Here is a 26,734-nt window from a genome sequence, read left to right on the forward strand (position 1 = left end):
CCATAAGGAAAACAGCAACTGTAGATGTGAGACATATACCTCAAGCCCCAAATTCTGCATAACACTATGATGTTCCTTTCCATTTTTTATTTTCATTTTCTTTTTCTGCTTTAGTCTTTTCTTCAAAATAATCATGCCTAAATTATGTTTACACTGCCCTACAGCCTGGCTGTGTATCAGTTATCCTGAGAAATTCTAACGTCAGAATACATTAATCCCAGAATCTGGATCTTTGTCACATATTCATTCCCCGTGTTTTGGCTAAATCACCCCATGCATTGGATTTATTGGTTGCAAGGTTATTTTCCAGTTGTCAAATAACTTTTTTAACCCTATTTAAGAGTCAGAAATAGAAACATTCACTCATAAAGGAAGTGAATAATTTGGAACATGAACAACATAAGTATTTATTTGAAAAATCATTTTCCATTTCAGTTAAAATGGCAAATCAGCGTTAGCAGTTTCTTACTGCTAATTCTAGTTTGCCCTCACAGTTGCTTCTTTCCATAATATTCAAAGATACTTCTACAGAAACCTGTTTCACAACTTTTCTAGAAAAAATACAGTCTCTCTACTAGGAAGTTCATTAAAACAATAAAACCAGGCAATAGGAAGCTAATGTATCGAACAAAACTGACATGGACACAAATAAATAAATATGTACAGGAGAGACATTGCCAATGACAAGGAAAATCTTTACACCGCAAGAACTAGTGACAAGAACAGAGATTGTCTCAGGACCCTAGACCAAAGCTGTAATGCAGCGCAGGGAAGAGAGAGGGTGGGGAGTGAGGAAGCAGAGTCTGAACTGGTACTGTCTTACAGGTGGGTGGAGGCCGGAGTCTGGCCCTCCAGTGGAGTTCCTGCCCAGTCTTCTGAGGGGCTAAATGCACATGAAGCCGCATACTTGGAACTGAAGGTAGAATTTGGATCAGGCTTTGAAATCCACTTGCACCTATTTCTAGTCTGGTGTTTCTTCTTATTACCTTGTTATCAAACATTTTTCAAGTGGAGCTGACATTCTTGCCAAATATGAACAAATAAAAAAAAAGATTTCTCTCTGATCTGAATACTTGTAAGTGAAAATCAAAATCAAAGCCATTTTTGAAGCTATGTCATAACTTTTATGAACTAAATATGCACTTTGTGCAGAAGTCTCACAGTAGAAACCTAATGAAAATCTATCGTGATTTTCCTAAGTTTGGGGGAGAAGGTGAATATTTCGTGACTAGCAAACCTTAATTTCACCTGTGTATGTATCCTCTGGCACAGTGAGCAGCCTGTTGATACAAACCACAAGCAAAGGGCTGGCTCTAATGCAGTGAATCTTAGTGACCTTACTATGTACTATCCACTTCTCCTAAATGGCCACCTCCTCTGTGAAAGCCAGGCCTAACAACATTCACGTCCACCAAAAGGCCAGTCCAGGCTGTTAGAAAATGGACCAACAACAACAACCCACCATTGCATTCTATCATCTTTGGCAGCCTGGCAAATAGCTTCATGATTGACACTTGGTGAGAGGAGAGGACCCTTCAGCTGTTGCAGAGCCTGCAAGGTCCTATATATCTTAGCCGAGGATGACCTGCTTTCTGCACAGTGGTTCATGTCTGGCCTCTGCCCTTCGACTAACTCTGCTAGACTTTCTCCCTTTGTCAGTCCTGTGCCACCGTCCTGCCAAACCCGGAACATCTCAGGGAACCCTGAGCAAGGCTAACACCAGCATGTATTGAGGCTAGCGGATAGGATTCCATCACTTGAGAACAACCTATACCCTCCTTAGCAAGTACACATTGTTTAGGGTCCTTTTGGAGTTAGGGGAGCTGCTGAATGCTTTGCATGACTTGCATGCTGCAATCCGATCCATAAATATTACATCATAGAGTAGTATATCTCGCTAGCCTTCTTTAGGCTCTTATACACTCTGATTGGAGGGCTCAGTGCAAGTAGTTTTTAGACTAGCCATTGTAGATCTACATATTTCTAAGTTATTTTGATGAACCAAGACAGCTATATGTTTCATGGTATGTTCTTTAGAAGAAAATTATCACTGGGGGAAGTCAGAGGTCTCTGAGTTTATGGGATCTGAAATGTCTTAAAATCATTAAAGCAGGGATAGGTTCACATAGTCTCAAAAGTGTGTTCTCTCAGTGGTGAGAGGTCATGGCATACAGGGTGCTTAACTGGAATTCTCATTCTTCTCTTAAGCCTGTGGGCCCAATGAGTAGTGAAGGACACAGGAGGGGGTGGGGGAGGGTACACCTATTTGTTTTTAACTCCCAGGAGGCCCACGTATGCCAAGGGCACATTCACCTGGATTCATGTGTGTGGGACGATGGTAATGTTTAAGCTCTAGGACTTGAGATATTAGAAATTTATACAGCATATTAATGAGATCAAATTTCTGAAATACTCAGCAAATTATGTTCATGAAAGTTAAATATTTGACATAATGGAAAAAAATCACATTTAATATTATATGGGTCAAATATTAAACATCTTTTCTACTTATGGTTGAAATTTCACTGAAAAAAAAGAAAGAGATGCTGCTATATTCATAGAAAATAGCATTGGAACAGAACCCGTGAGCATCCCAAATCACTACAAACATTAATTAGTGTGTTTTCTACTTAGTCTTTATGAAAGTCAGGCCACATCCAAGCATTTTACATCCAGGTGAGATGGGGTAGATGAGATCTCAACTAGAATTGACTCTTGGGTTTCTTCCTCGTGTGTCTTCTGATTTTAATGCCTTTTCCCTCAAATTCTGACGAGTTCGATTGAGTTACTCATTCTAAGAAGTCCCGTCTCCTTGCAGTGTTCAGCGTGTTTTCAGTTCTGAAGTGTGATGACTGAAGCTTGTCCACAGAGAAATATTCTGAAAAGATGAATGCTGGATTCCACAAGAGCTTCTCTAACAAGTTCTCAAGGCTCCGCAGTTACCTAGGGAACAGCACACTGCCTTCTGTTGGGCACAGCTTTCTCTGTTTGGAAAGGTTTACACTTCTCCAGATAGATTCTTTCCCCCCTCATACATTAAAACTTTGTACTGTGACTGAATGTATCTGACAGGATAATATTTTTATAGAAGTTATCTGAATGAGCATTACAGTAACCTTTGACCTTATCAATAACCTGATGGACAGGGATGATGGACGTCTGCTCTCCACCAGCGTGGGTCAGTTTTGACAAGGACTTCTCCATGGAACTGCTGTCTGTAAGAAAGGATATGAGATATTCAGCTGCAGGATGAGCAAGTGACAAGGCTGAGCCATGACATTCAATAAGCACACCAAGAAGTGGGTGCCCTGGGCTCCCTGACAGGTTAGGGAATAGGCAGTCCTCAAATACAATCCCCCTTCAAATGCACTTTTAATAATCTTGAATGTCAACTTACTTTCAAGTAATTTCTGTCATGGCTTGTTACAACAGAATATTCCCCCAAATGCTGTTTTTCAGAGTTAATGAATAAAAGAGTTGAACCTTTTTTTCTGAAAATATATGCTCCAAATGGCCCCAGTGTCAGAAATGATTTAAAAATTAAATTAAAATATGCTGAAATACTCATGAAAAAAAGATGTGATATCTGAGATATATTTTATAAATAATATGGAGTAGGGAAAAATGAAAATATAGCTACCTCTAAGTTCACACTTGCAAAGAGACTCACTGCATTCTACTTGATACGTAAATTTGACACTGCCATAAAACTTTTTGACAAAATTTAGTTGAAGTGTTTTTGGAGGATAAATGTGAATTTAAGTAAACGTGAAAGACTACTGAGTGTGTTTCCTTGTGATTGCTAGTTGTGAGATGAATGGAAGAGAACAGAAACATTATTGTTATAAAATCAAAATTCTCCTCACTGGAAATATTCCAGAAGCAATAATATCAGAGATATCAATAGCAACTGAGGACCACTCAATAAACGTTTAGAATTTTTCTGTCTTAGATAAGTATATTCTAGTTTTCTCCAGATTCAGAAACTCTAAAATTGGTTCAGGTAATGCTCTGAAAGCTGAAATTCATACCACTCTTATTATCTATGTAAACATTTGTGTTTCTATGAATATAATCAGCATCTCTCTTCCCACTCCTGGTACACTTTGGGAAAAGTTTTACCCTCGGATTAACCAAAGTACAAACTTCAGAGTGATGATAGAGAAAAGCATGACTCTATTATAGTCATATAGTCAGCAAGAAAATGCTGTCCCCAAACATGGATGTCAGTAGCCAGAGCTTCCTCCAAAATTGCAGTATTTATGGCAAGCCTTTTACGCTTTGAGTAAAATGAACCCCCATATGTGAAGTGATCTGTAAAACACATCAGTAAGTGACCAAAGTCATCTTCATGGTATCTGCTGCTCCACTACTGTTCTGTCTTGGGCAAGCACCAAGTAAAAAGTAGCCTAAAACAGGAAGTGGGTGGTGTCTTCCCCTACTAAAGGAAGCCAGGGAAGGTGGACAGATGGAATGACAGAATGACTGAAGCAAGTCCTAGCACTGGTTAGAAAAGTCCTGGAGGGGCTGTAGATAAGGTCCTGCCCATGAAGCTCTCAGCAAGCTGGCTGATTTTGTGCTTCCTTTGGGTTTTCAGATTCTCTAGCCACTGGTTTTCTGTTGAGGATTTTTTCTTAAATATAAATAAGGAATAATCTGTGCTATTTTTTTTAATCAAACCACAGGTCCTTAGAGAAATGTTGAGAATGCATCCATTCTTCCTGGATAGTTTCCAAGGGCATGTATTTTAAGAGACTGTAACTGGCCCCATTCCAAATACACGATCGCACTGGATCTCCATACTCTACTAGAGTAGAACTCTGTGTTTATGTATCCAATACATCATACTCACACACAGTGTCCCATGGTTTCTGGCTAATTATCACATTATGAGTAGCATAGATTTAGATTGCATATCTGAAAATCAGGGGCTAGAGATATGAACCTATTTGACATCTACTGAAGGCTCAAGCGGATCAAAATAATCACCACAAAGCAGCTTGCCATTGACCAATTTCTCATTCAGGACTTCGATGAATGTACCATGGCACACCCAGTAATCCAAAAGATATTGAAAAGTAAAAACAAGAAATTCAAGAGTCACATCATAACAAAAAGTTTCTTATGTACTTCTTTTTTTTTTTCTGTCATTATATTACATGATATATGACCCATTCTTTTGGAGCATGGGACAGATGGTACATTGCTTAGAAGCACGGTTTGCACACCCCATGCAGAGAAGAGCTGGCACAGCCCACTATCAGAAATGTCAGATTCCAGCTCAGTGCAGGAGTACCATTGTGCTAGCTGCGAAGTTCTGTAAAGAGTAAGCCATGGCGCTGGTGCAGCAAGACCCTTAGCTTAGTCCATGCAGACATTCTCATTACCTTGTACAAATTCATGCATCCAAGAGGAGCAGTATAAATTACCTGAATATTCCACTTTTGCTGAAGGAATTCTCTTAGGAGAAATTATCTATACCATAAACATACAAATATCTAGATCAGTTCCAAGAAATAAACCAACTATGTATTTCTGAGGTTATTCGGCCTCTTTCTGCACACCCCAAGCCATCCTCAGTAGGCAGCCGCCCCACTAACAACTGGCAGGGATTAGACTTGCAAATAAACTATAAATCGAGTGTTTGCAAGATGGGCAAGTATAGACACTTCACATATCAGACTCCTTTAGAAAAATGTCAAATACTAGTCTGTCCAGTGCCACACACCTCTGCTCATGGGTAATGACTAAGTGGAGTAAACATTTTAAATGTATTTCTTTAGAAATGCAGTGTGTGCCGAGACACTACAGCTGTCTGTCAAGGGCTTAGTTAGTATCGAGAACTAGAAATTTTATCATTTCTCTTTGAAGTTACAAGTTTAAACCTGTCACATAGTTCACCATCAACCTCAAGTACTGCAAAACGTTATTTTCCGGTTGTCGGGAGGATTATTTGGGTATATGGTAGGGTCAGAACATGCAGCCACAGTAGCTGCACTGAACAAGCAGGACACAAACCAAAGTGACATTTCTGACAGTCCTTATTTTAAATTTAAAATTTACAACGATGATAAATAAAGTCTTTAGGTGGATTGTTCAGTTCATAGGAATCTACAGCCACCCTCTAGCAGGGATGTCCAGTCAGCATAAGTCAGTTTTGTGAGGGAAAGAACCAGGGGGAAGCTTTACATGGCCAGGAATGACTCACATGAGTGACTGTTTCTTTTGAAATAGGTGGTGGAGCTGGATTTTGATTTGGATGTGAGGTATGTTGAGTTGGAGCCAATGGAACTTGAAGATAAAGATTTCCCCAGGTTATCGGAGCTCTTCTTGATGATATTGGTAGCCGTCTTACTCCAATCTGAAAGAACGAAGGGGAAGACTTTATTAGTTGGCTTATAGAAAATACAAGCTGTCCCAGAAATCCATCACTGTGTCATTTAATCTATCAAGAGCATCCAATTTCCCAGTACACGCAGCAACTTAAGAGATACTGACATGGAAATAGTAAGACCCTGGGGACAGAGAACTATCTTGTTCTGACCCCATGCAGAGGGTATTTCGCCTCCCACTTCAATATCCTATAGGTGAGAAATAGTTGCAGATGTTTAAAAAAGTTAGTGGCATCTTCCTTCAAATGTTATGCACCCCGAAAACAGTCTCTTCACCTAAAATTCAACTGAGAGTCTAATACCATGGCAAGGTGGGTCTACGGTAGTGGAACCTGCAGACAAATTGTCAAATTAGATGTCAAAATGAGCAATTTTTGAACCTCTCCAGGATTCCTACAATGTTCAAAGATGGGGCACAATACAGAACGTTCTAAGATTCCAACTCAGCATCCACACATACCCTGTAGCCTCTCGGGGCGGGGGGTTGCTGCTCTGACAGGGTAAGGCGGGATGCTCATGGTTTCAACTGCTTCTCCAAACCCCGGGCCCTTACCTGAATTGTCTGCTAGCCGAAACCTGCCACAGCAGAGATGGCGCCTCCACTGTTTTTGAACATTCTCCTTCATGGCGCAGTGGAAGATAAATATAAATAATCCTATGATAAGAGAATGTGTGAATACTTAAGACAAATGGCACATCTTAAAGAATAAATATTATTAAGTCTATGGAATTATCTTCTTATTTTAGAACTAAGTCACTGAGGGACAAAGATCTTAAGAAATGGAATCTTAGTGCATGCAGTAGGCAGTTCAGTCTTCTACAGAAGAACACAGAGACTTGTGTAAATTCAGAATGAGTCCATGGACTCTGTCTTTGCCTGTTCAGCATCCCTTATGACTTAACTACACTCCTAAGATTCCACAATGCTTTTCATCATTGACTTCATTCCCATCTCTCCCCAACACAAGATTTCAACCCACACAGCTTCTAGGATGTCTTGCCTTGGCTGAATCTTCTCCATCTCAAGCTTCAAATATTGACAGAAGTCCCGACTATGACCCCTTACCATGTGAACACTCCATGTATAAGACTTGTTCTCACAAAATGCCATCCTGACCATGCTTTCTTCAGATCTTTTAGTAATAGTCTTCTGCCTCAGACTACCCACTAACTCTCTAGAGAGGCCACTGTCTGAAGTTATAATTCATTCTTAATTTGTCCCCCTATTCATCCTCTTTTGTGCACACTGACCAGTACATGGTGGTCTTGTATTTCTTGTGTGGCCATTTGTTTTTATGATAACCTGTTACTAGTGGGCAACAAAGTTCCAAATAGAGTTGTTCATCTGTTTGTCTGTGTACTCTAGCTGTTATTCCAGGAACAGCTGGAATGATGCTAGAAATTGTATAGCAAATAAATGAATGTTTCCTGAACAAGTGAATAATAGCAACCAGGTTAATGAGATGAAATCAGCCTGTGTTCAATAAGTTCAATAAGTTCAATATGCTCATTTTTGAGAGATGATATGTGATTAGAAATAAGGAGTAAAAATCAAGACCTATATATGGTCTGGGAAGATCACTCAGTGGGTAAAGTAACTGCTTTTGAACCATGAAGACAGGAGTTCAGATCCCTATATATCTGCCATAAATGCTAGCTAGGTCAGGGTGATGGAGCCATGGGATCCCCAGAGCAAGCTGGCTCACCAGATTAGCTATTCTGATTATCCTTAGGTTCAAAGGAGAGACCCCACCTCAACGAATAAGGTAGAAATTAAGTAGGACATCCAATGTCAACCATAAGCCTACACAGATGCACAAATGTGTGTGTGTGCACGCGTATATAGGCGTGCATGTGCACATGCACACCCATACACACCCACACCTGAACTTAATGCGTGCATACTAGCTGAAAATGGTGCAGTAGGGGTATGCCCAAAACTTTGAAGACTGAATCAAGAGGATAAGTTCAAGGCTAGCCTGGCCTACATTGGGAAACTTTGTTATAAAACAAAACAAATAAAAATATAACAGACTGAGTTCCATGCAAATTAAAGGATATAGGACAATAATGATAATGCTTTTAAGGCAAAAATTTCTGAAAAGTCCACTAATGAATTTTGAGGTAAAACCCTCATTTTATGCTATGCTAGTGACAGGGACGGTATGTCTACATGAGGAAGGGCCTTGCAGAAGATGCAGGCTGGAATGGAATCTTTAAAATAATTAGAGAGGAAGGGAGGTAAAGGAAACTTTTAGAAGGTTAATTTGTGCAGTGACTATCTTCAAAGCACTGAATTTGACATTTGGAATTTTCTGGAAGCATAAGGTTGGTCCTTAATTTCATGGATCCAAGAATTTTGTAAAGTGTCATAAAAGTAAAATTATTATAGTATTATTAAGGGACAATTAAGCTTTTAATTTGCTTTTGAATATGGAGTATTCCTTAAGAAAACTCAACTATATCCTAGCTGCATAATTAAGAAAGTGCAGGCAGGCAAGAGAGATTGCTCAGTGAGTAAAGCGCTTGACACTCAAGGCTGGAGACCTGAGTTTGATCCTCAGAATTCGTGTAAAAGTGGAAAGAGAGCACCAACTCTTTAAAGCTATTCTCTGACCTCCACATGTGTGCTATACAGCATGTGTGTGCCCCTGAAGCATACACACATACACCAATAATAAATAAGATAAAGTTTCAAAAGATAGCACAAGAAAGGTTTGACAGTCCTATATGTATAGTTAACTTTGCAAAAATCTTCATGTCACACTATTCAGAATTATATTTTAGAATAAATGACAACAGGGATGAAGCCCTTTGGATTTCTGTTCTAGCCTTGACATTAGCAGAATATGTCTGGCTGTCTTCCTCTGTGCTTAGCTTCCCTCTGTATTTTGTAACACATGTATTTTTACATGTCAAATGGATGGGAGAAAAGAAACTTCAGAAGATGTTTATGAGATTTTCAGGACACTAGAAAAGAGCTAAGCTGTAAATTTGACTTTTTTAACTTTTAGGCATCTAAAATATGAATTATTTTGAGAATTTCATGCAGACCATAGTCAAAGAGGATGAGTTCAAAGATAAAACAGACTCAGTGACACAATTTTAAAGAGCTAAAAACCTAGTGCAATTTAAATTCCCAGGAATCCACAAGGGTGACCCTAGCTAAGATTCCTAGCAATGAGGGATATGGAATCTGAACTAGTGGCCATTTGCTCTAACCAGGCAAGACTTTTCCAGTGGAGGAATTGGGACACCAAACCAGCTACAAAACCTTCGAACTACAATTTGTCCTGACTACAAAAAATGTGGAATTGTGGGAGTGGCCAACCAATGACTGGTCCAGCATGAAACAGGTACCATGAGAGGGAGCCCACCTCTAACACTGCCTAGAGGGCCTGAACCCAAAGGTAGAGAGATCAGAGATGTAGGATAAAACCAAACATGACTGGCAAGAAAAAAATTCAGTGAAATGATTCTAATGATATTATTCTATACTCATAGATTGGTGCCTAGCCTAATTGTCATCAGAGAGGTTTCATTCAACAACTGTGGAAACAGACGCAGACCCACAGGCAAACATTAGGCCGAGCCTAGGAAATTCTGCTGAAGAGGGGAAGAAGGATTGTAGGAGCCTGTGGGGTCAAGGACGCCACAAGAAAACCCACAGATCAACTAACCTGGACAAACAGGGGCTCACAGAGACGGAACCAGCAACCAGATAGCTCACATAGGACTGACCTAGGCCCTAGGCCCTCTGCATATATGTTACAGTTGTGTAGTTTGGTCTTTTTGTGGGATTCCCAACAGTGGGAGCAGGGGCGGTCTCTGACTCTGACTCTGTTACCTACTTTTGGGAACCTTTTCTCATACTGGGTGTCTTCACGGGGCCTTAATAGGAGAGGAGGTACCTGGCCTCACTACAGCTTGATAAACTATGGTTGGTTGATACCCATGAGAAGACTGCTTTTTTCTGAAGAGAAACAGAGGAGGATAGATGTGGGGTGGAAGAGGGGAAGTGCAGGGAAGGGACTGGAAGGAGAGGAGGGAGGGAAAACCTTGGTAGAAAAGTGTGTGTGTGTGTGTGTGTGTGTGTGTGTGTGTCTGTCTGTCTGTCTGTCTGTCTGTGTGTAACCAGGGTTAAGGACTAGTGAGATGAACAGACAATATCAGTTTAATTCCATCATCTACATAGGGACTAACAACTGTCTATGACTCCATTTCCAGGGGATCTGGTGTCTTCTTCTGGCCTCTGAGGCTAACACACACACACATGATACACAGACTTACATGCAGGCAAAGCAACCACACACATAAAAATAAATAAATATTCGCCGGGCAGTGGTGGCGCACGCCTTTAATCCCAGCACTCGGGAGGCAGAGGCAGGCGGATCTCTGTGAGTTCGAGACCAGCCTGGTCTACAAGAGCTAGTTCCAGGACAGGCTCCAAAACCACAGAGAAACCCTGTCTCAAAAAACTAAAAAAAAAAAAAAAAAAAAAAAGAAAAATAAATAAATATTCAAAAAGTAGTCTGGGTAACCTTGTTCTACATCACAATTATGTAACAAGAGATGATACTGCATTTTTAACCAGCTTTGATTACTAAATACATAGGCATCAGTTAAGTTTAGATTAAATTCTGAAACATTTCTAAAATTATATGATAGAAAAAAGTTGTATAAAAGCTCCATTTTCTAAATGGTCAAAATTAGATAATAATATTGATAAATGAGTAAATATTAGTAAGAATTTTATTTAAAATTTCAATGTATTATAGTTATTATAGAAAAAAAAACAAAAAATTTTCACCCTGAGACACATTTCCAGGCTAAATCAGAATAAAAATCCCTTCATAGGTTGCTTTGTTCTTTGCAGCAATGAATTTAAGCTTCTCATGTAAATTTAAGCTAATCAAACAATAGATGTGAGAACAGAGCCTTTTTTAGGAAAAAAAATAAGTATGTTTTAAAGTTCAGCCATGAGAAATGTGATAGAATCCACGCTGTATTCTAAGCCTTTTAAAGAAACAGTATATAAAATAAAACCATGAGAGCTAACAACAGGTGGAGGCTAAGAAAGAAAACTGACCTGTATTTACTCTCCCTCTCTATTTCTCTCCTTTCCTTCCTTCCTTCCTTCCTTCCTTCCTTCCTTCCTTCCTTCCTTCCTTCCTTCCTTCCTTCCTTCCTCCCTCCCTCCCTCCCTCCCTCCCTCCCTCCCTCCCTCCCTCCCTCCCTTCCTTCCTTCCTTCCCTTTTTGAGACAGGATTTCTCTGTGTAACAGTCATAGCTGTTCTGGAACTCACTTTGTAGACCAGACTGGCTTCGATCTCACCTGCCTCTGCCTCTGGAGTGCTGGGATTAAATGTGTGTGCCACCACCACTCAGCTCTGTATTCCCTCTTAAATGTTGAGGTTTTTCCCATATACTTAGACATCATGGTACCAGAAGAAGTTAGCTTCACAATCTTAATAGGGCTTCCATTGCATTCCAAGGAATCCATTCCATTTCCCACCCAACCTCCATCCTCTATCCACGTTTCTGCCTTTGAGGTTATTCATTCCACCTAGCAAACGTATGGGTCCCAGCTTTCTGCAAAGAACTTCATCCTGTGACTGAAGTAGTAATGAGGAAGTTTCACTCCTCTTGGTCCCTTCAGCTTTACTGAACTGATGACTAAGAGACAGCTCAGTGAGTTTGGAAGCTCATACAGCCAAAAGATTGAATTCAAAATTAAAGCTTTTGCTTCATCTTGATTAGTAAGTGCTAGGTTCATGAGTCCTTTCTATTATAAAACAAACAAACAATAAAACAACCAAACAACAATAATAAAAACAAACAAACAAAAAACAAGAGCCTACAGCTGCCCATTGTCCTTTTGGGTGAATTTAAGCCTAGCCTGAGAGACTACCACTCAAAGGAATCCAAGTCAGGATTCCTTAGCAACAGTTGCTTCACCTTGAAAACTACCTTGCTTATCTAATTCACCTACTTGAAACCACTCCACACTAGATGAGCACACCAGATATCAAGCCACTCCTTTCCCTCTCATTTTTGTCACTCCACGCCTTCATTAGCATACATCTTAGCATCTGTCTTTCCCGAGATACTCACTTCACACCAACACACCACTATGATGTGATAACTCAAAATTTCTTAATTCCCAGTAAACATGGCAATGTTTTTCCATTTTAAATTAATAATATTTCCATCTGGGCTGAAGAAGGACAAATACTGCGATGCATGTGGGGAAACAGGGCTCTCTATGAGGATTCTGAAGGTAGAGATTGTATCAGACTCTACCATATCACGACCTTTTAGAAGCTGGGCTAGCTATGCAAACAGTGCAGGAAGATGGTGAGCGCTCTGATTCTGGGAAAGGAAACAGTCTAAAAAAATCTTCTGAAGGAGTAGGTTTTGTTTCTTGTTCCCAATCCTGTCATCAAATCCAGAATCTTAGCCCCTTAGAAAAGAAATAAAACCCGGCTTTTAAATTCTGGCATCATATTCATTGTGGATTATATGACTTGCCTTTAATCTTGATCCTTATGGAGCTATTTATCTATTTTTGGGGAAAATATATTTTCATTAGAAATTTGACTCCCATGTAGAATTCATTCCCTTTGCTTCACGCAGGCAGAAACATGGCTTTTAGGAGTCCATGTAACATGAGTAGCTATTTCTGATGTTGAGTCCAATTATCAAAAACCTTAAAAAGAAATGCCAGAAAGAGTTTCTCTAGATATAAGGGGGTTAAGTCGAAGTCAGTTAAGTGGCCACCTGTCACTGTTCCAAAAGGCCTCATGCAAGTCCAGATGGAGGGGAGATAATAGTTTTGACTGCTCATCTCTGAGAGCACTTTAGTATCTAGAGGCAAAAAAACAACAACAACCAAAAAAAAAAAAAAACAAAAACAAAAACAAAATAAAAACTTTCCAAGAAAGTAAACAACAAAATTGGACTAAAAAAGAAAAAGCCCAAATTCACCTTTTCTGAGCCTGAAAGACAAACCTATTGAAACACAGAGGGAAGATGTAAACTTTAACATATCATCATATAAACAACTTCAGGGGTTTGAGAGAGGGTCAGGTGAACAGCTGTGGGTGACTGGGTCTTAGCTCATGAATGTAAATTTTAGACTTTTGATAGAAAAATCAGTCAATAATTCATCAAGTCAGCTATTGGGAAGGAAGAAGCAGTGTGCACTACATTCTTGAACATTGGTGAAACAGCCTGGATGGCTTCTAAGCTCTGGAGTGACTCTAAACACAAGACTGACCACCTCCCAGGTGTGCTTGCCACTCAAACAAAGCCAGCTATTGTTAAGTTGGGTTTATGGCTGGTTTTGGAAATGTGTTTTGGATTTTCCTTTCATACTACAAAGACTCCCTTTACAAAATTATTTCTCTGTGGCACGAATGCCTGGTCAAAGGATGAGCAATATATTTCCTTGCAGTGTGTCACACTGCATCCCACTCAGTGTCGTTTCGGGTGTCTGGAGTTGAAAGGCGGGCCATCTTTACCTTGGCAGCAATTACACATGCGCATTGTGTGTGTTGCTGTGTCATAGCTTAAAACTTGCAGGAGGCTCCAACCAGGCAAGGGAAATTCAGTTGGCAATTAATTTAGTGCATCTCAAAATCTAACTTAATGTCTCATTCTGCCCATGGGATTGAAACTAATGACAGTTCCTGCTGAATAACAAATTAAATTCCCATTAAGTTATTAAAAGTGTATTTGCTAGCTTTTTAGTAAATGGAGGTAGATATTCACTTCCTAAATGAAGAGATTGACATGAACGGAGGGGTAATTAAGAAATTTGCTTTAGTTCTTTTTCTATTGAAAACTATACCTTTTATACTCTATCACCTATTAATGTCATATATATATATATATTATTAATATTTCATCGTCAGATCCCAACTAATCTTGGGAAAGTCATTGACTTTCTTACTATAAGTTTACCCATTAAAAAAACGAAACTATATCCTTTTTCTGAAGTTCCTGCTTTTCAGACTTTTGAGCCTGATAGTAAAAGCACACATGTTGGATGGAAGTATTTCATTAACTCTCATGCACTACAAAAATGCACATGATTTCTGTTGCTCCAGGTATCTTAATGTTACAATGTGAGTAGTGGCAGACGTCTGCGAGCAAACTGATACTCCTTTATTTGTGTGTGTTCTCCATAGCAGCTTCTGATTGGAGAACTATGGAATGCATGAATTATGCTCTCACATTTGGGTACACGAGAGGGCCTGGTTGTACTTGACTGCTAATGGATACTGTTGTCTATTTCTGGAAATAGAAAGTGGAGGATCAAGTTTCAGGCATGAAAATTTTTAACTTGTTAGGAAAGTCAAAATTCTCCACATGTTGGAGAAGTATAAAAGTGGATGGGATCATACAGAATTTAGACAGTAGTTGAATCAAATCATCCTTTCTTTCTGATGTTCTTCATTTCAGAAAAAAGAGAATTTTTCTCAGTTTCGTTGCCTCATGAAGCTTACTCCATGGCCCCTTTAAAAATAGAGCCTCTTTATATAACTCAGAATGACCCAGAAGTCAATATCTTTCTGTTCCTGCCTCCTGAGCTATGGGATTACCACCCCACAAGACTCTACATGCTTCAAATAAAGCATAAAGTTCTTACAAAAAAAAAGCCTCATGTCAAAGGTAAAAACTAGCTCACCAATAAAAGCCATTAAAAATGTATATACTGTTCCAGGAAGTTTTCATTTGGCCTGGCTGGTGAAATAATTCTCCATAAAGTCATGTCTTCAGTATCAAGGTTTCTGCATTTAAATTTTGTTTAGGGGATGTTTTCAATATCCTTGGACATGGATAAAGTTGTTCTCAATGTGTATGATTTAAAAATCAGTCTTAAAGTCAGTGATTTATGAAGAACACTGACTTGATGATGGCTGACATTTTCCCCTCTCATCAGGAGACCCGTGCTAGGAAAATCAAAGCATCCCAATTCTCATGAATAGAAACGGCCTGTACAGACAGCTGTAGCTGTTGAAGTTTACGCCAGGAAATTCTAACGGCGATCCAAGGTTGGGCTGGCAGATGACTGTGCCTTTCATGTACAGTCCTGAAATATAAAACCATGGAATTCCTAATGCGACTGGACACTCCTGTCAATATTTACTTGGGCACTTTTATGTATGTATCATAAAAGAGATTAAATGGAGGAATATTGCAATGCTGAACTGGGTAGCTGTTTAGACATATTCATACACTATGAATTTAGCTTCCAACTTAAGGATGTACTCTTGAAACTTATTATTCTACATATTCATGATAACAAGCCTGCATATTTTGCCTGTTATGAGCCTGAATATCTTTGCTGAATTAATTAATGAGTATTTATGCCAGAGGCATCTCAGATTGGATCCAGGCCATGCCTATGAGAAGATCCTCTCCTTTCCCTCATCCAGCAATCCATTTATTTAACAGTCACTACACATCTACTTTGTGACAATTGTTTCAGTTCAAAAACCAGCAGAAGTTTCAGGGCGGTGAGTCACACTTTCCTTCAGATAAGCGCAGACATCTTAGATATGGCAAAAGGGAATACCTAGTAAGGTTATGGGATTTTGAGGAGTACAACACTGCTTTCTACCTCAGCTCAAATTTGTTTGGATTTATTTAGGTGTTCTTCTGCACATCCATAACTGTATGAGTAGCTTCAGCATAACTGATAGTGTTCTCACTGAAAATAGCCCAGGCTCTGAAGGTAGGGATGCTGGAGGCCTCTAATCCTAGCACTCAGGTGACTGAAGTAGGACTTTGAGTTTGAGGCCAGCTTGGGACTGCACAGTGAAACACACACACACACACGAGGGGGTGGACATTTCAGCCTGTGCCATTTAATTTCTTATGATGTGTTGTCCTCATGGTGTTTCAATAAACAAAAGAGTTTTGTCATAAGAATGGAGACTGTCTGGTATCTTCAAGAATGTTGAAAGACTCAGAAAGTAGTTCAGAAGTGGACATGTGTGAAGCCCTAGGCTTAATCTTTAGCACCACAAAGGCAGGAAAGCTATTAAATTTTCAAGGTGTAACTAAAAAATTGACAAAATTCCATTTAGAGGAGACCAAACAGTGTGTCATGGAATCAAAATTATGATTGTGTGGCCAGGTGTGGTGGTGCAGTAGCTTCTCTGTGAGCCAGAGGCCTATATGGTCTATATGGCAAGTTCTAGACTACCTATGACTACAGAGACCATTAATCTCTGTCACTCTCTCTCTTATTGGTGTGTGTGTGTGTGTATAGTTTATATTTTCTCTAAAGCAGAACATTTGTATGTTTGATAGGTTGAATTAATTTTTGTATCTCATAAAAAGACAAGTTTCTGAATTAGAGTTGAATTTCATTTTTAACCCTGGGGACCTTAGGAGGTGAGGCGAACTGCTGTACCATGAATGGAAACCTACACAGCTTGCAAGAAGGCAGCAGCAGCAGCCTGAACTAGAAAGACAGACAAAAGTTGCCTGTGAGTCCTTAAACCTCTGCTCAGGCCCTCAGCTAACACTTCGTGCTGCTCCACACTCCTTTGCATGATGCTATATTTATTGAATACCTACGATCTACCAGGCACTGTTCTAATGTACCTGGAATATTCAAAGCTTTTGAATGAATGTTCATTTGTGCCTGAAACTGTGCATGACATCTACAGTAGTAATAGAAAATTGACCTGTTCTGTCAAAAGGGAAACTGTCAGCAAATATGATAAAATAAGAAAGCAGCCACTGCTCGGGTACCATTCATCTTACCTTGTAAAGAATTGAAGATGGAGAAGAGGTACATGAAAGGGATATTTAAAGGTCCCCAAGCAAAGAAAGCAAAACCCCACGTCATGCCCAGCAGGAAGGTCAGGCTGACCACGCTACGCAGATTCCTTAAAACCTCTTCTCTCAGGGTCCGGTTGCTTCTCTTTCCGTTCCTCCCACAGATCTGTACCATGACCACAATGAACATGGCAACATTCAGGAAGAACATGATTCCAAAGTACCCGGCACAGCTCACATAAAATACCACGGGATCCTGAATCCAGCAACTTAAAGGAAAAGAAATAAGAATATGATAAAAAGAGTTTGGCCACCACGCCCTGTTTACTTGTGACTTTCCTCGACCTGGTTTACACAGCCTGCAGAGTTCTTTTTGAAACACCTCTGAAACGTCCTGTCACTTCCATGAACTCCAGTTTCTGCTTTGATCCTTTCAAAGGTGGTTTTTTGTTCGGGTAGTTTTGGATCACTGCTGTCTTAATCTCCTTATTTAAGTCAACATTAAAAAGCAAATGAGGTTGCTTGTTGAATTCTGATTGGTATGAGTGTATGCTTGTTTGGCTGGTCCTAACTACAATGACCCTCTTTCTCTTGTGTGTCCTTAGTCTAACAATGGGGATTTTCAGCACTCAGTTTTGCTGTCCTTTCCTGTCAAGGGGTGGCTGTGTTGACACCATTCTAAAAGAAAATAACATGGAAGCAGAAGTCTGCTAAGAGATTTTTGTGAGAGCCCTGGTATTACAGCTGTCTACTTATGTCGATGTGAAAGAAGCCAGGAGAGTTGCTAAGAAGTTGGCCCTGGTGGATTTTAGCCACAACATCAATGCTAGTAGACACCTATATTCCTAGTTCATTGTCATCTATGATTAGCAAATTTATACTTCTTTGTCACACTGAATTGAGAATTCAGGATACAAAGCGATTATTATTTATATTACTGTTCTAGTTGCAGCAAGATATTATGGAATTAAAAGATTCATGAAGAGATATTTCTTGTACATAACTGTAGTCATATGCAGATCATAACACATCTTCATTAAAAGGATATACTTGGTTTTCAGAAATATACCCGATAATAGATGGAAGAAAAATTCTAACTACTCTGTGTTGCAAAGTCTAACTAAGGTAAAGTTGAGAAGCGATACAGTTTGCAGATGTCTTAGTGTTTCTTTAAACTATGGAAAAATTTAAGAACCTAAGAATTCAATGATTTCAGGAAATTAAATTCATGTATTATCCACATTCTGGCTCTGAAGTGAATGCTTTCTGGAACATTCTCAGACCCTACAGCTCAACATGATTTCTAGCATACAATCAATGAATGTTTACTAAATGAGATTTCGTGATGGCACAATTTTAAACAGAGCCTCAAAATCCTATGACACCTGAGGAAGATAGATTTTCAAGTAAGTCATTTAAAGCTGATTTAGTTTAAAATTTAGCATTTTTATAAGGGTCCCCTAAATAACACTGTATGTCCATGGCACAAGGTTTTCTTTAAACATGGAAGTGTCACAAAGATCCTGGAATTCTTGTTACAGGTCTAACTTGTTAGGGTTCCATTGTGTTGATTCAGAAAAACAAAGAAGGGGAGGCCATGAGTGAAGAGAACTGGTTAGGTATAGAAGCATTAGCTATCCCTGAAGTTCACACAGACATGATGTATTGGGGGTCTCGCATAATAAAAAATTCAGCAATCAGTAATTCTTCAAATCAGTGAATGTTAATGGTCCACATTAAGTCTCTTAATGAGGCACTTGAGAATTAATTGCTTAAGCAATATAATGACCTTAATCTTAATCACCTCCACTTGTAAAGGAAAGTTTTTCCCAGGAACTCAGGGTCTCCCTGTTTTCTGTAAAATGCTCATATTGGCATTGGGTCACTTCTACTGTCGATATGTCTGGGTTGAGAATAATACAGAATCCCCTCAGCTGAATGAGTTAAAAAGAAAGTTTCTCAGGTGTCTGCACTCTCCAGACCATGTAGTACAGTCTTATTTAAATAAGGAAAGGCAGCTCTGTGCACGGAAATGCTAATCTGTGGTAGAAGGACTTTTGACAGAATCTCACAGGTGAACTAAAGTCTTCACAATTGGGGCATTACTGTCACTGTTGTAGCATTACTGCCACCATGCTACCTTATATCAAACCTCAGGAAACAAAGTGCATATCCCATCACAATCTCCCCGCAAACAGGTTTTACTCACAATTCATCATCCTGCTCTTTGCCATAACTTTCTTTTCCATACACTTCATCTTGTTTTCTGCTCACTAGAATAATTGACACCACCAAGGCTGGCAGACCTGTTACAAAAAGACCATGACATTCAGAGAGTTCCTGAAGACTCTGGGACTGCCTCATATTAAGTCAATGAGAAAAAGGCCCTCTACAAGACAGATTCAGTTTTCTTAGAATGGCCAAGTTGCTTGGTTCAAACCAACAGCAAAATTCCCTCCTCAGTGTGTGACGCATGACGCTAAGTGGCAATAGTTAAAAACCTACTCTTCAATGATAAGATGCCTGAGCCTTCTTTGGGGTCTAGTGATGCTGGAGATTGAGACCCTGATTCTATGGGATGCAGCACTGGCAAGTATGATTATTTAAATGATGCTACATTGGGCCATCAGTGTTTGGAAAAATAAGGTTAATGCAGCTGCTTTAATTTTTTTATATATGAAACAAAGACTTGAGGAAAAGTGGGGATACACAGCAAGTGTATGATGTCTTTCCTCTTCAGGGAATCAGTAGTACTACTCCATATCTAGTTCATTGAGTCAATTCATGCCTCCTCAGTTCCCCAAGAGATCCTTTGGTTTTTCTCATGGCAGGATGTGGAAAACCAAGGAATGGCTTAGCCTTGAATATTGCTATCTGAAAAAGATACGTGATTGAGCCTTACAATGCCTAGCTTGATGCCAAAAATCCCAGAGAAAGAATGATTCTGAAACTGGCTAATATGGATGGCCTTTGGATATCTGACCAAGGATCCATGCTAAAACGCTAAAGGCAGTGGGTTTTTTTTGTTTTTTTTTTTAAATGTCTTGGTTGTACACATGAAAACAACGCTCTTTTTCTGGCTCCCACAACAGGGATGAGTAGAGCTAGGCGTTTAGCTGGCAACTATATTTGGAAACATAATAGGCTGTCAGTTGCTTCTTTAGCCCTGGGTGGGCTGGCACTGGGCTCAGGAAATGAGTTTGTGGTGACCCAGGAGCCAAGGCTTTTCCTTTTACTCCCGAATTTAGTGCGTACTGGTGAGGGTTCCAGAAACATGCAGTGTTGGGTACTGAGGATGTCTGTCCCTCTGTCCCTTCTTCGGGGTTTTCTTATCTGATGCAGGTTCATAATCACAGCTTTTCTATGGGTCTTATAGTACAATGCATGAGGACGGATGTCTGGGGGAGGCTTACCCCAGCCAATGATGCAGAATTTTAGAATGTACCGGTGGATGTAAGTGTTAAACACTTTCACAAGAGCAATGTACATGTGGATGGCTTCTAGCCCCATCCAGGTGAAGGTGGCAAGGAGGAAAAAGTGCAGCAGGGCAGCCACAGCTGTACAGAGGCCAGCCACATCGAAGGAAGTGATCCAGCCATCCAAGAGGAAGATGAGATTCAGGAAGAGCAGGGCCGAACTCAGGTTCATCAGGATTTTGGAGGGATAATCCCTGCGTAGTTTCCTAAGGATAGAGAAGAGAATTGTATGCAAGGAACAACACCGAACACCAATGCTTAAAAACAGGAGGCAATTCCTGTTTCCTACCATTCTCGGTATTGGTAAGTCCATACACAAGACATGGCCCTACCATGTGGAGGAGTGAAGATTTCATGAGTATTTGCCAGGCTACAAAGACTGTGATTTTCCTTTCAAAACTGTTTTCAAAATTCTCAACTTGTTTATACAGAGTTCATATTTATTTATTCATCTGTTTTTGGGACAGGGTCTTCTACTGCAGCCCAGGATGCCTTGCAATTCACCACATAGCCCAGGCTATCCTCTACCTCATGGAAACCCCTCTGTTTGAGCCTTTTGAGTGCTGGTATTAAAGTCATGAGCTACCAGACTCACAACTTTTTTTAACTTAGGAATTTTTCCAGAGTGACAAGAAGTACATATTGAATCAACTAATTTATATGTTTGTTCATGTGTGTATGTCAGTGTGTGTATGTGCACCTTCATGGGGAATGCCCGCAAAATCCAGAAAAGTGCATTAAAGACCCTGGAACTATAGTTTCAGATGGTCATGAGCAGCCTGAGGAAATTGGCAGAATCTGAACTCAGGTTCTTCTGCCATAGGAGCCAGCGATCTAAACTGCTGAGTCATTCCTCTAGCCCCGACATTTTTATTTAAAATGTAATTTCCCAAAATTGTTTGACGTTTCTTGATTTTTAATGAGTCAGAGATCCCTTTCAAAAAAATTTCCTGTTTCAAGAATGCTTTTATATAATTCATGAAGCAAATATCTTTATCTTTTACAATGTAGCAAGTATTTCATGTCATTTTAATTTACCTAAGTATTAATAATCTTGAACAGACTTGGATCCATTTTTACAAATAGAGATGTAGTAGTTATAAACTAAAATTCTATACCTGGAAAGTTCTTGGTGTATGATCTTATGGGAAACATTCAAAGCGAGACACCAACATGACGATTCATCATAAACTGTAGAGTTCTTTTTAAAGTTGAGGCATTTTTTTCAGACTTGCATTTGCAATTGTTAGCACCGAGCATGGCAGATGGAAATATACTTACTCAAAAGCAACATATGTCAGGAGAGTTGCTGCTGAGAAAATAGCTGATATTCCACACCCAATGTAGGTGATGAAAGTGAGGACCTTTGTGTTTCTCCCATCTATTTGTGAGGCACTCCTTGGGAGATCCTAACAAAACATGGGACACAGCTATAAGTCTGATTCCTCTTCCATAACAGTGTTGCTTGATGTCTGTCATTAGAAACTTTACAGTTAACACTAGAACAGTTCAATCTCAAGGCCTAGAAACAGCAATGGCCACCAACGTTAATTGATATAGGCACTTGCTGCACTCTTGTGGACCAGTCCAAGAAAGAAAAATAAAGCATTATTGTGGAAGTAAGTGCACCCTGTTTTAAATCAGTACGTCCTTGTCTAAGCTCTTGGTAACCTAATGAAAGTCAAAGAGTGAAACCACCAGAGGCCCCAACAGAAATGATGGAGGGTACAGTTGTCCTGTATGATGTTAACAATCATACCTGCTTCTGCAAGGATGTGGGTACGAGTATAAATGGAAGCCACTATGCAAACATGGACAACTCCTAGGGCCCTAGATTGTGTGCTAGGTAAGAGATGCCCAGCCAGGAACAGCCAGAGGCTGCTATAGGTAGTCTTGAGGTTTCTATGGCCATCTCAAAGCCTAACATGTAGGGGGTTGGGTTGATATGTGAAGCTATTTCTAAGAGTGAAGCATCTTCAGTCTTTATAGTTCTACAAGGATTTAATTTGGAGCAACAGGAGTTGGGTAGAAGGGGAAGATACCAATGTGGACAAACATGAAGCATTAAGTCCATATGTTGTAGTGAACGTGAAAACTCTGACCTCGCAGGAAAACCTTCCTTCACCTCCTAACTGGATTAGGTCAGAATAAAACCTTAGGCAAGACAACTAACCTGTACTGGCACAGGATGAAATTCACTTCGGACGTGCAGGTGTTTAAAAATGAAGGAAGAGATTTGCTGAATATACAATTTAAATATTTCAATCTTATGGCTAAAGTAAGGTTTTCTTTCTATATGTTTACTTCTTTTAATTTTTATCAAATGTCATGAAAACTGCTACTTTCCCACATTCCTACAAAATCAGTCTCTCTCTCTCTCTCTCTCTCTCTCTCTCTCTCTCTCTCTCTCTCTCTCTCTGTCTCTCTCTGTGTGTGTATGTGTGTTCATCTGAAAATATGCAAAATGAACAAACAGGAGTCAGTTCTAGATACAACTAAGGCAGTAAGCATGTACAGTAGCTTGAGACATTGGCAAATACAGTGGCAGAAACCAGCAGAGTTGGGGGCTCTGAGCCAGGAAAAGCCTGCCCATTCCTCAGAAGCCTAGGAGTCCCTCAAAATACAAGAAAGACATGTGTCCATGACATACAGGACAGAGTTTGAGTCAGTGCCACTAGACTCCGGAGAGGTCCTATCTGGTACACTCACTGCAGTATCAGCTAGAGTAGAGAAATTAGGAGCTCTGAAGGATCACTAAGGGTGGTGAACTCTTCAAAGTACTGTATCCACCTAGGTAAGACAAACAGATGGTGACTAAATAAAGAATTTAAGAAAAAAATGAAGTAATTTTATACCCTGATAGCAAGTCTCACTCAATTCTTATATCCTGTGGTGCTTTCTGGGAGTGATCACATGACAATTTTATCCTTCTAAGTCAGTGAAGATAGAATAATGCAATATAATTGGAAAGTCACTTTTATTATGGAGAAATGTAGGAAAGGACATTAAACATTTTTCACACTTATAGATTAAAAGATCTAATTGTAAATTTACGTGTCATGGGAAGATTTAGACTATCTTCTACAAGTGAACAAAGAGTTTGTAAATCTAGAAGAAAAAGCTATGACTCAAGTGTTGGTGGTTTGGAAGAGCCAAAGGGATGCAGACACATTGCCAGAAAAGATGAAAGTGTTTCTTCCAACAGTTTATAATCTTACAAAAGAGGCCAAAAAGGATACTGGAGGCATTCACTAAAATGCAAATCCCCACACAGTTAAACTTCAACTTTTACTCAGACAGCAACAGAAAACACAATGTGCATTTATAAATCCATAACAAAAAATTAAACAACACAGAGTGAAACTGGCCATCAGAGTAATGTGCAGGTAAAATCTGGCTGCATATAAATCACTTTTGAGAAGTCAATGTTCTTACTAGCTTCTATTTATCTATTAGAAACAAAACTCACAATCATTTTCAAACGTACATGCACGCTGTTGAAATATTTAAGCGAATTAAGCTAATTTATCTGAATGACTAATTATTATGCAAGATAAGCATTTTCTGAAGAACACCTCTAGTCACTTTTAAAGAAAAGAGATGAGAGGACATATTAATTTCTGAACATACTATAGTTCAGTTGTTGTTGTTTTTTTAATCCCCTGAAGAAACAACGTATTTGAGAACAATAAGAAGTTACATTCTGTGATTCATCACATTTGCCAATGACTTGTTCTTCATGCCCAGAGCATTTGTATCCTATGTTGTCAGGAAATTCACAACTTGTGGGGTTGTAAATTTGTATGACAATGGTCATTTTCATAGGCCAAGTAGTTCATCAGCCAAGTGCTGCAGCCCATGGTTGCTCACTGTTTCCTCCCAGACCCCACAGGAAGAAGGCCATAAGACTTAAGGGAGGAGATAAATACAACCTCATGTCTGGGATTCCAACTGGAAAACCTGTATCACTTCAATTCCCATTTCCCCAATCTTCTATGAAAGAGCGGGTGTGGTAGATGCCTTCATAGAACCCTTGTCAAAAGAATGACTGTGGTACAGTCTAGATGTTGTGCATAATGGATAGGTTCTTAGACAACACAAGCATACCAAATGAAGGGTACTGACTCGTGGGTGAGTTCCAACACACCCTTGGCAGTAAGACGAGTCTTGAAAATTGAATGGGATAAAACAAATTTGCTCTAAATTTTTGTTCAAACTGTTGAGTATACTGGCCTGTAGATTTTTTTTTAAAGGACAAGAGCAAGGAAGACTAGAAAAAGTTATATGAAATCCCCAAAGTGCGAGAGACCTCAAGTGATCATCTTTTTTGCAGGACTGAAGTTACTGACTCAAACTACTAGCTGTCCGAACAGATGATTGTCTTCAGAGGAGAAATCAGTCGGCACAAGACACAACATCACCTGGCAAGCAAGCGTATTAAATGGCACAGAAGGAAGAAAACTCTTGATCTGACTATTCATAGTTCTGTTCTACGGTAGCAACACCCAACACTTTCTTTTTCCATCATTCTTTCCTTTTGTCTCTATCTCACCAACACTTTCTCCCTTAACTAAAGGGGTTGATGAGGATTCTTTTGCGTTCTGGGATTACTTCTCAGCACTGCTAATGTGACAAGGAAAGTAAGATAAAAGCTTTTGTATGATGCTGTCACTTGATGTAAATCCATGACTTCTGTCAATTGGATGCTTCTTTAAGACTCAAGATTTAGGGTACACATGGGTATGATTGGGAAACAATTTGCAAGATATATAATATTTATTTCTCTTAGGTAATATAAGATATATAATATTTAGAAAGTAGATTTACACAGAAGAAATGTGCCTTCTAAAATTATAATGTGTCAATATGAGCTGAGAAAGTCCCCTCACCATCAGGACTCCAAAGTGAGTGAAGTGGTTACACAGGCAGATGGTCTCGCCAGCATTTGAATCCGAGCTCGCGATACATCCTGAGGTGTTCCAGCCTCCAAAACTTGCTGGGGGAAGAAACAACAGCTCAGTGTCCTCTGTAAGGGGTGAGCCCTTCTTCTGCCTCAAAGAGCTGATCGTTAATACAGGCATCATTCTTGAAGCCGCCATGGAGTAGAATGATTTAGATTCCTGGAATCCTTGAATGTCATCTCAGGATTATTCAGGCAGGAGTTTCAAACTCTGTTCCATGGAAATACCCTGGGGTTTCTGAGGATGCTCACACTAAATTTTTACCAAAATTTAATATCAACATCTATAAAAACCAAGATTCCTTTTCAAATGTTATATGCTAATGAGCTCTCTGAAGACCAAAACCATTTTCCTCCCTGGGATCAGACGTTTTGGTAATAACTGAGATCGTCCTCCCTGGGATCAGACTTTTTGGGAAGATATCTGAGATCGGCTTTAAAATATTCTGTGATATGCGCAGTGTCATCATTATGAAGGCAAAGGCAAGTGGCTTGAACATACCTTACCTTACTTTACGGCATAATATTTGTCCATTTATTTAAATATAAGGTTAGGCATGAGATAATATGTTTAAACAAGTATACAGTCAATCAGGATCTCAAAAAGGGTACAACTACAGCACAACAACTAAATTATCTGTCTGTAATAAGAACTGACAAAGAGAGATTCTGGAGACCTCTGGTCTGCACTTCTCATAGGCAAAGTAGCCGGTATGGCATCTCAGTGGACTTAGTAACAACGTGGCATTAGGGATCCAGAGGGAAGGGGACCCTTAGGGGTGAACACATGAAGTTTCCTTCTACACACCCCTTATTTATTTCCACACTCTCCTCCTGGTGATTTGTTGATTCCTTACATGTTCCTTCTTGTCTTGATTGCTCAATATAATTTTGGAGGTCATTGTCCCTTAAGTAAGCTGTGTTCTTTATAATCTTTCCTATGCTTATCTTTTCTCAGTAGGCTCTTTCACCCACCTCTTAATTTTTATACCATATGAATGGCAAATCATCTCACCAGATATGTAATGGAATGAGCTTGAGCCTATGTTCAACTGAAAGTGACTGTACTACAAACAGATGCCACAACGTACATATCCCTGAGGTGAAAG

At 39.5% G+C, this 26,734-nt stretch overlaps 1 protein-coding gene across 3 annotated transcripts in view; it reads right to left on the reverse strand.

Annotated features, from left to right (window-relative positions):
* Positions 1–1,045: 1,045 nt before the first annotated feature.
* The window catches only part of Adgrg6 (adhesion G protein-coupled receptor G6), a 132,481-nt gene continuing 106,792 nt past the window's right edge, over positions 1,046–26,734 (reverse strand). For 2 of the 3 annotated variants that reach the window (XM_057762950.1, XM_057762949.1), the window contains 8 exons: positions 25,555–25,661; positions 21,947–22,074; positions 20,603–20,871; positions 19,399–19,495; positions 17,175–17,458; positions 6,946–7,047; positions 6,209–6,361; positions 1,046–3,215 (listed from right to left, as the gene is read on the reverse strand). In XM_057762950.1, coding sequence (XP_057618933.1) covers positions 3,037–3,215; positions 6,209–6,361; positions 6,946–7,047; positions 17,175–17,458; positions 19,399–19,495; positions 20,603–20,871; positions 21,947–22,074; positions 25,555–25,661 — 1,319 coding nt within the window. In that variant the 3' untranslated portion in view covers positions 1,046–3,036. Of the gene's footprint in view, positions 3,216–5,429; positions 5,476–6,208; positions 6,362–6,945; positions 7,048–17,174; positions 17,459–19,398; positions 19,496–20,602; positions 20,872–21,946; positions 22,075–25,554; positions 25,662–26,734 lie in introns of all 3 variants that reach the window. The other variant, XM_057762951.1, reaches the window with a different exon arrangement.

The sequence above is a fragment of the Chionomys nivalis genome, chromosome 2 (genome assembly GCF_950005125.1).
Source record: "Chionomys nivalis chromosome 2, mChiNiv1.1, whole genome shotgun sequence".
Lineage (NCBI taxonomy): Eukaryota > Metazoa > Chordata > Mammalia > Rodentia > Cricetidae > Chionomys > Chionomys nivalis.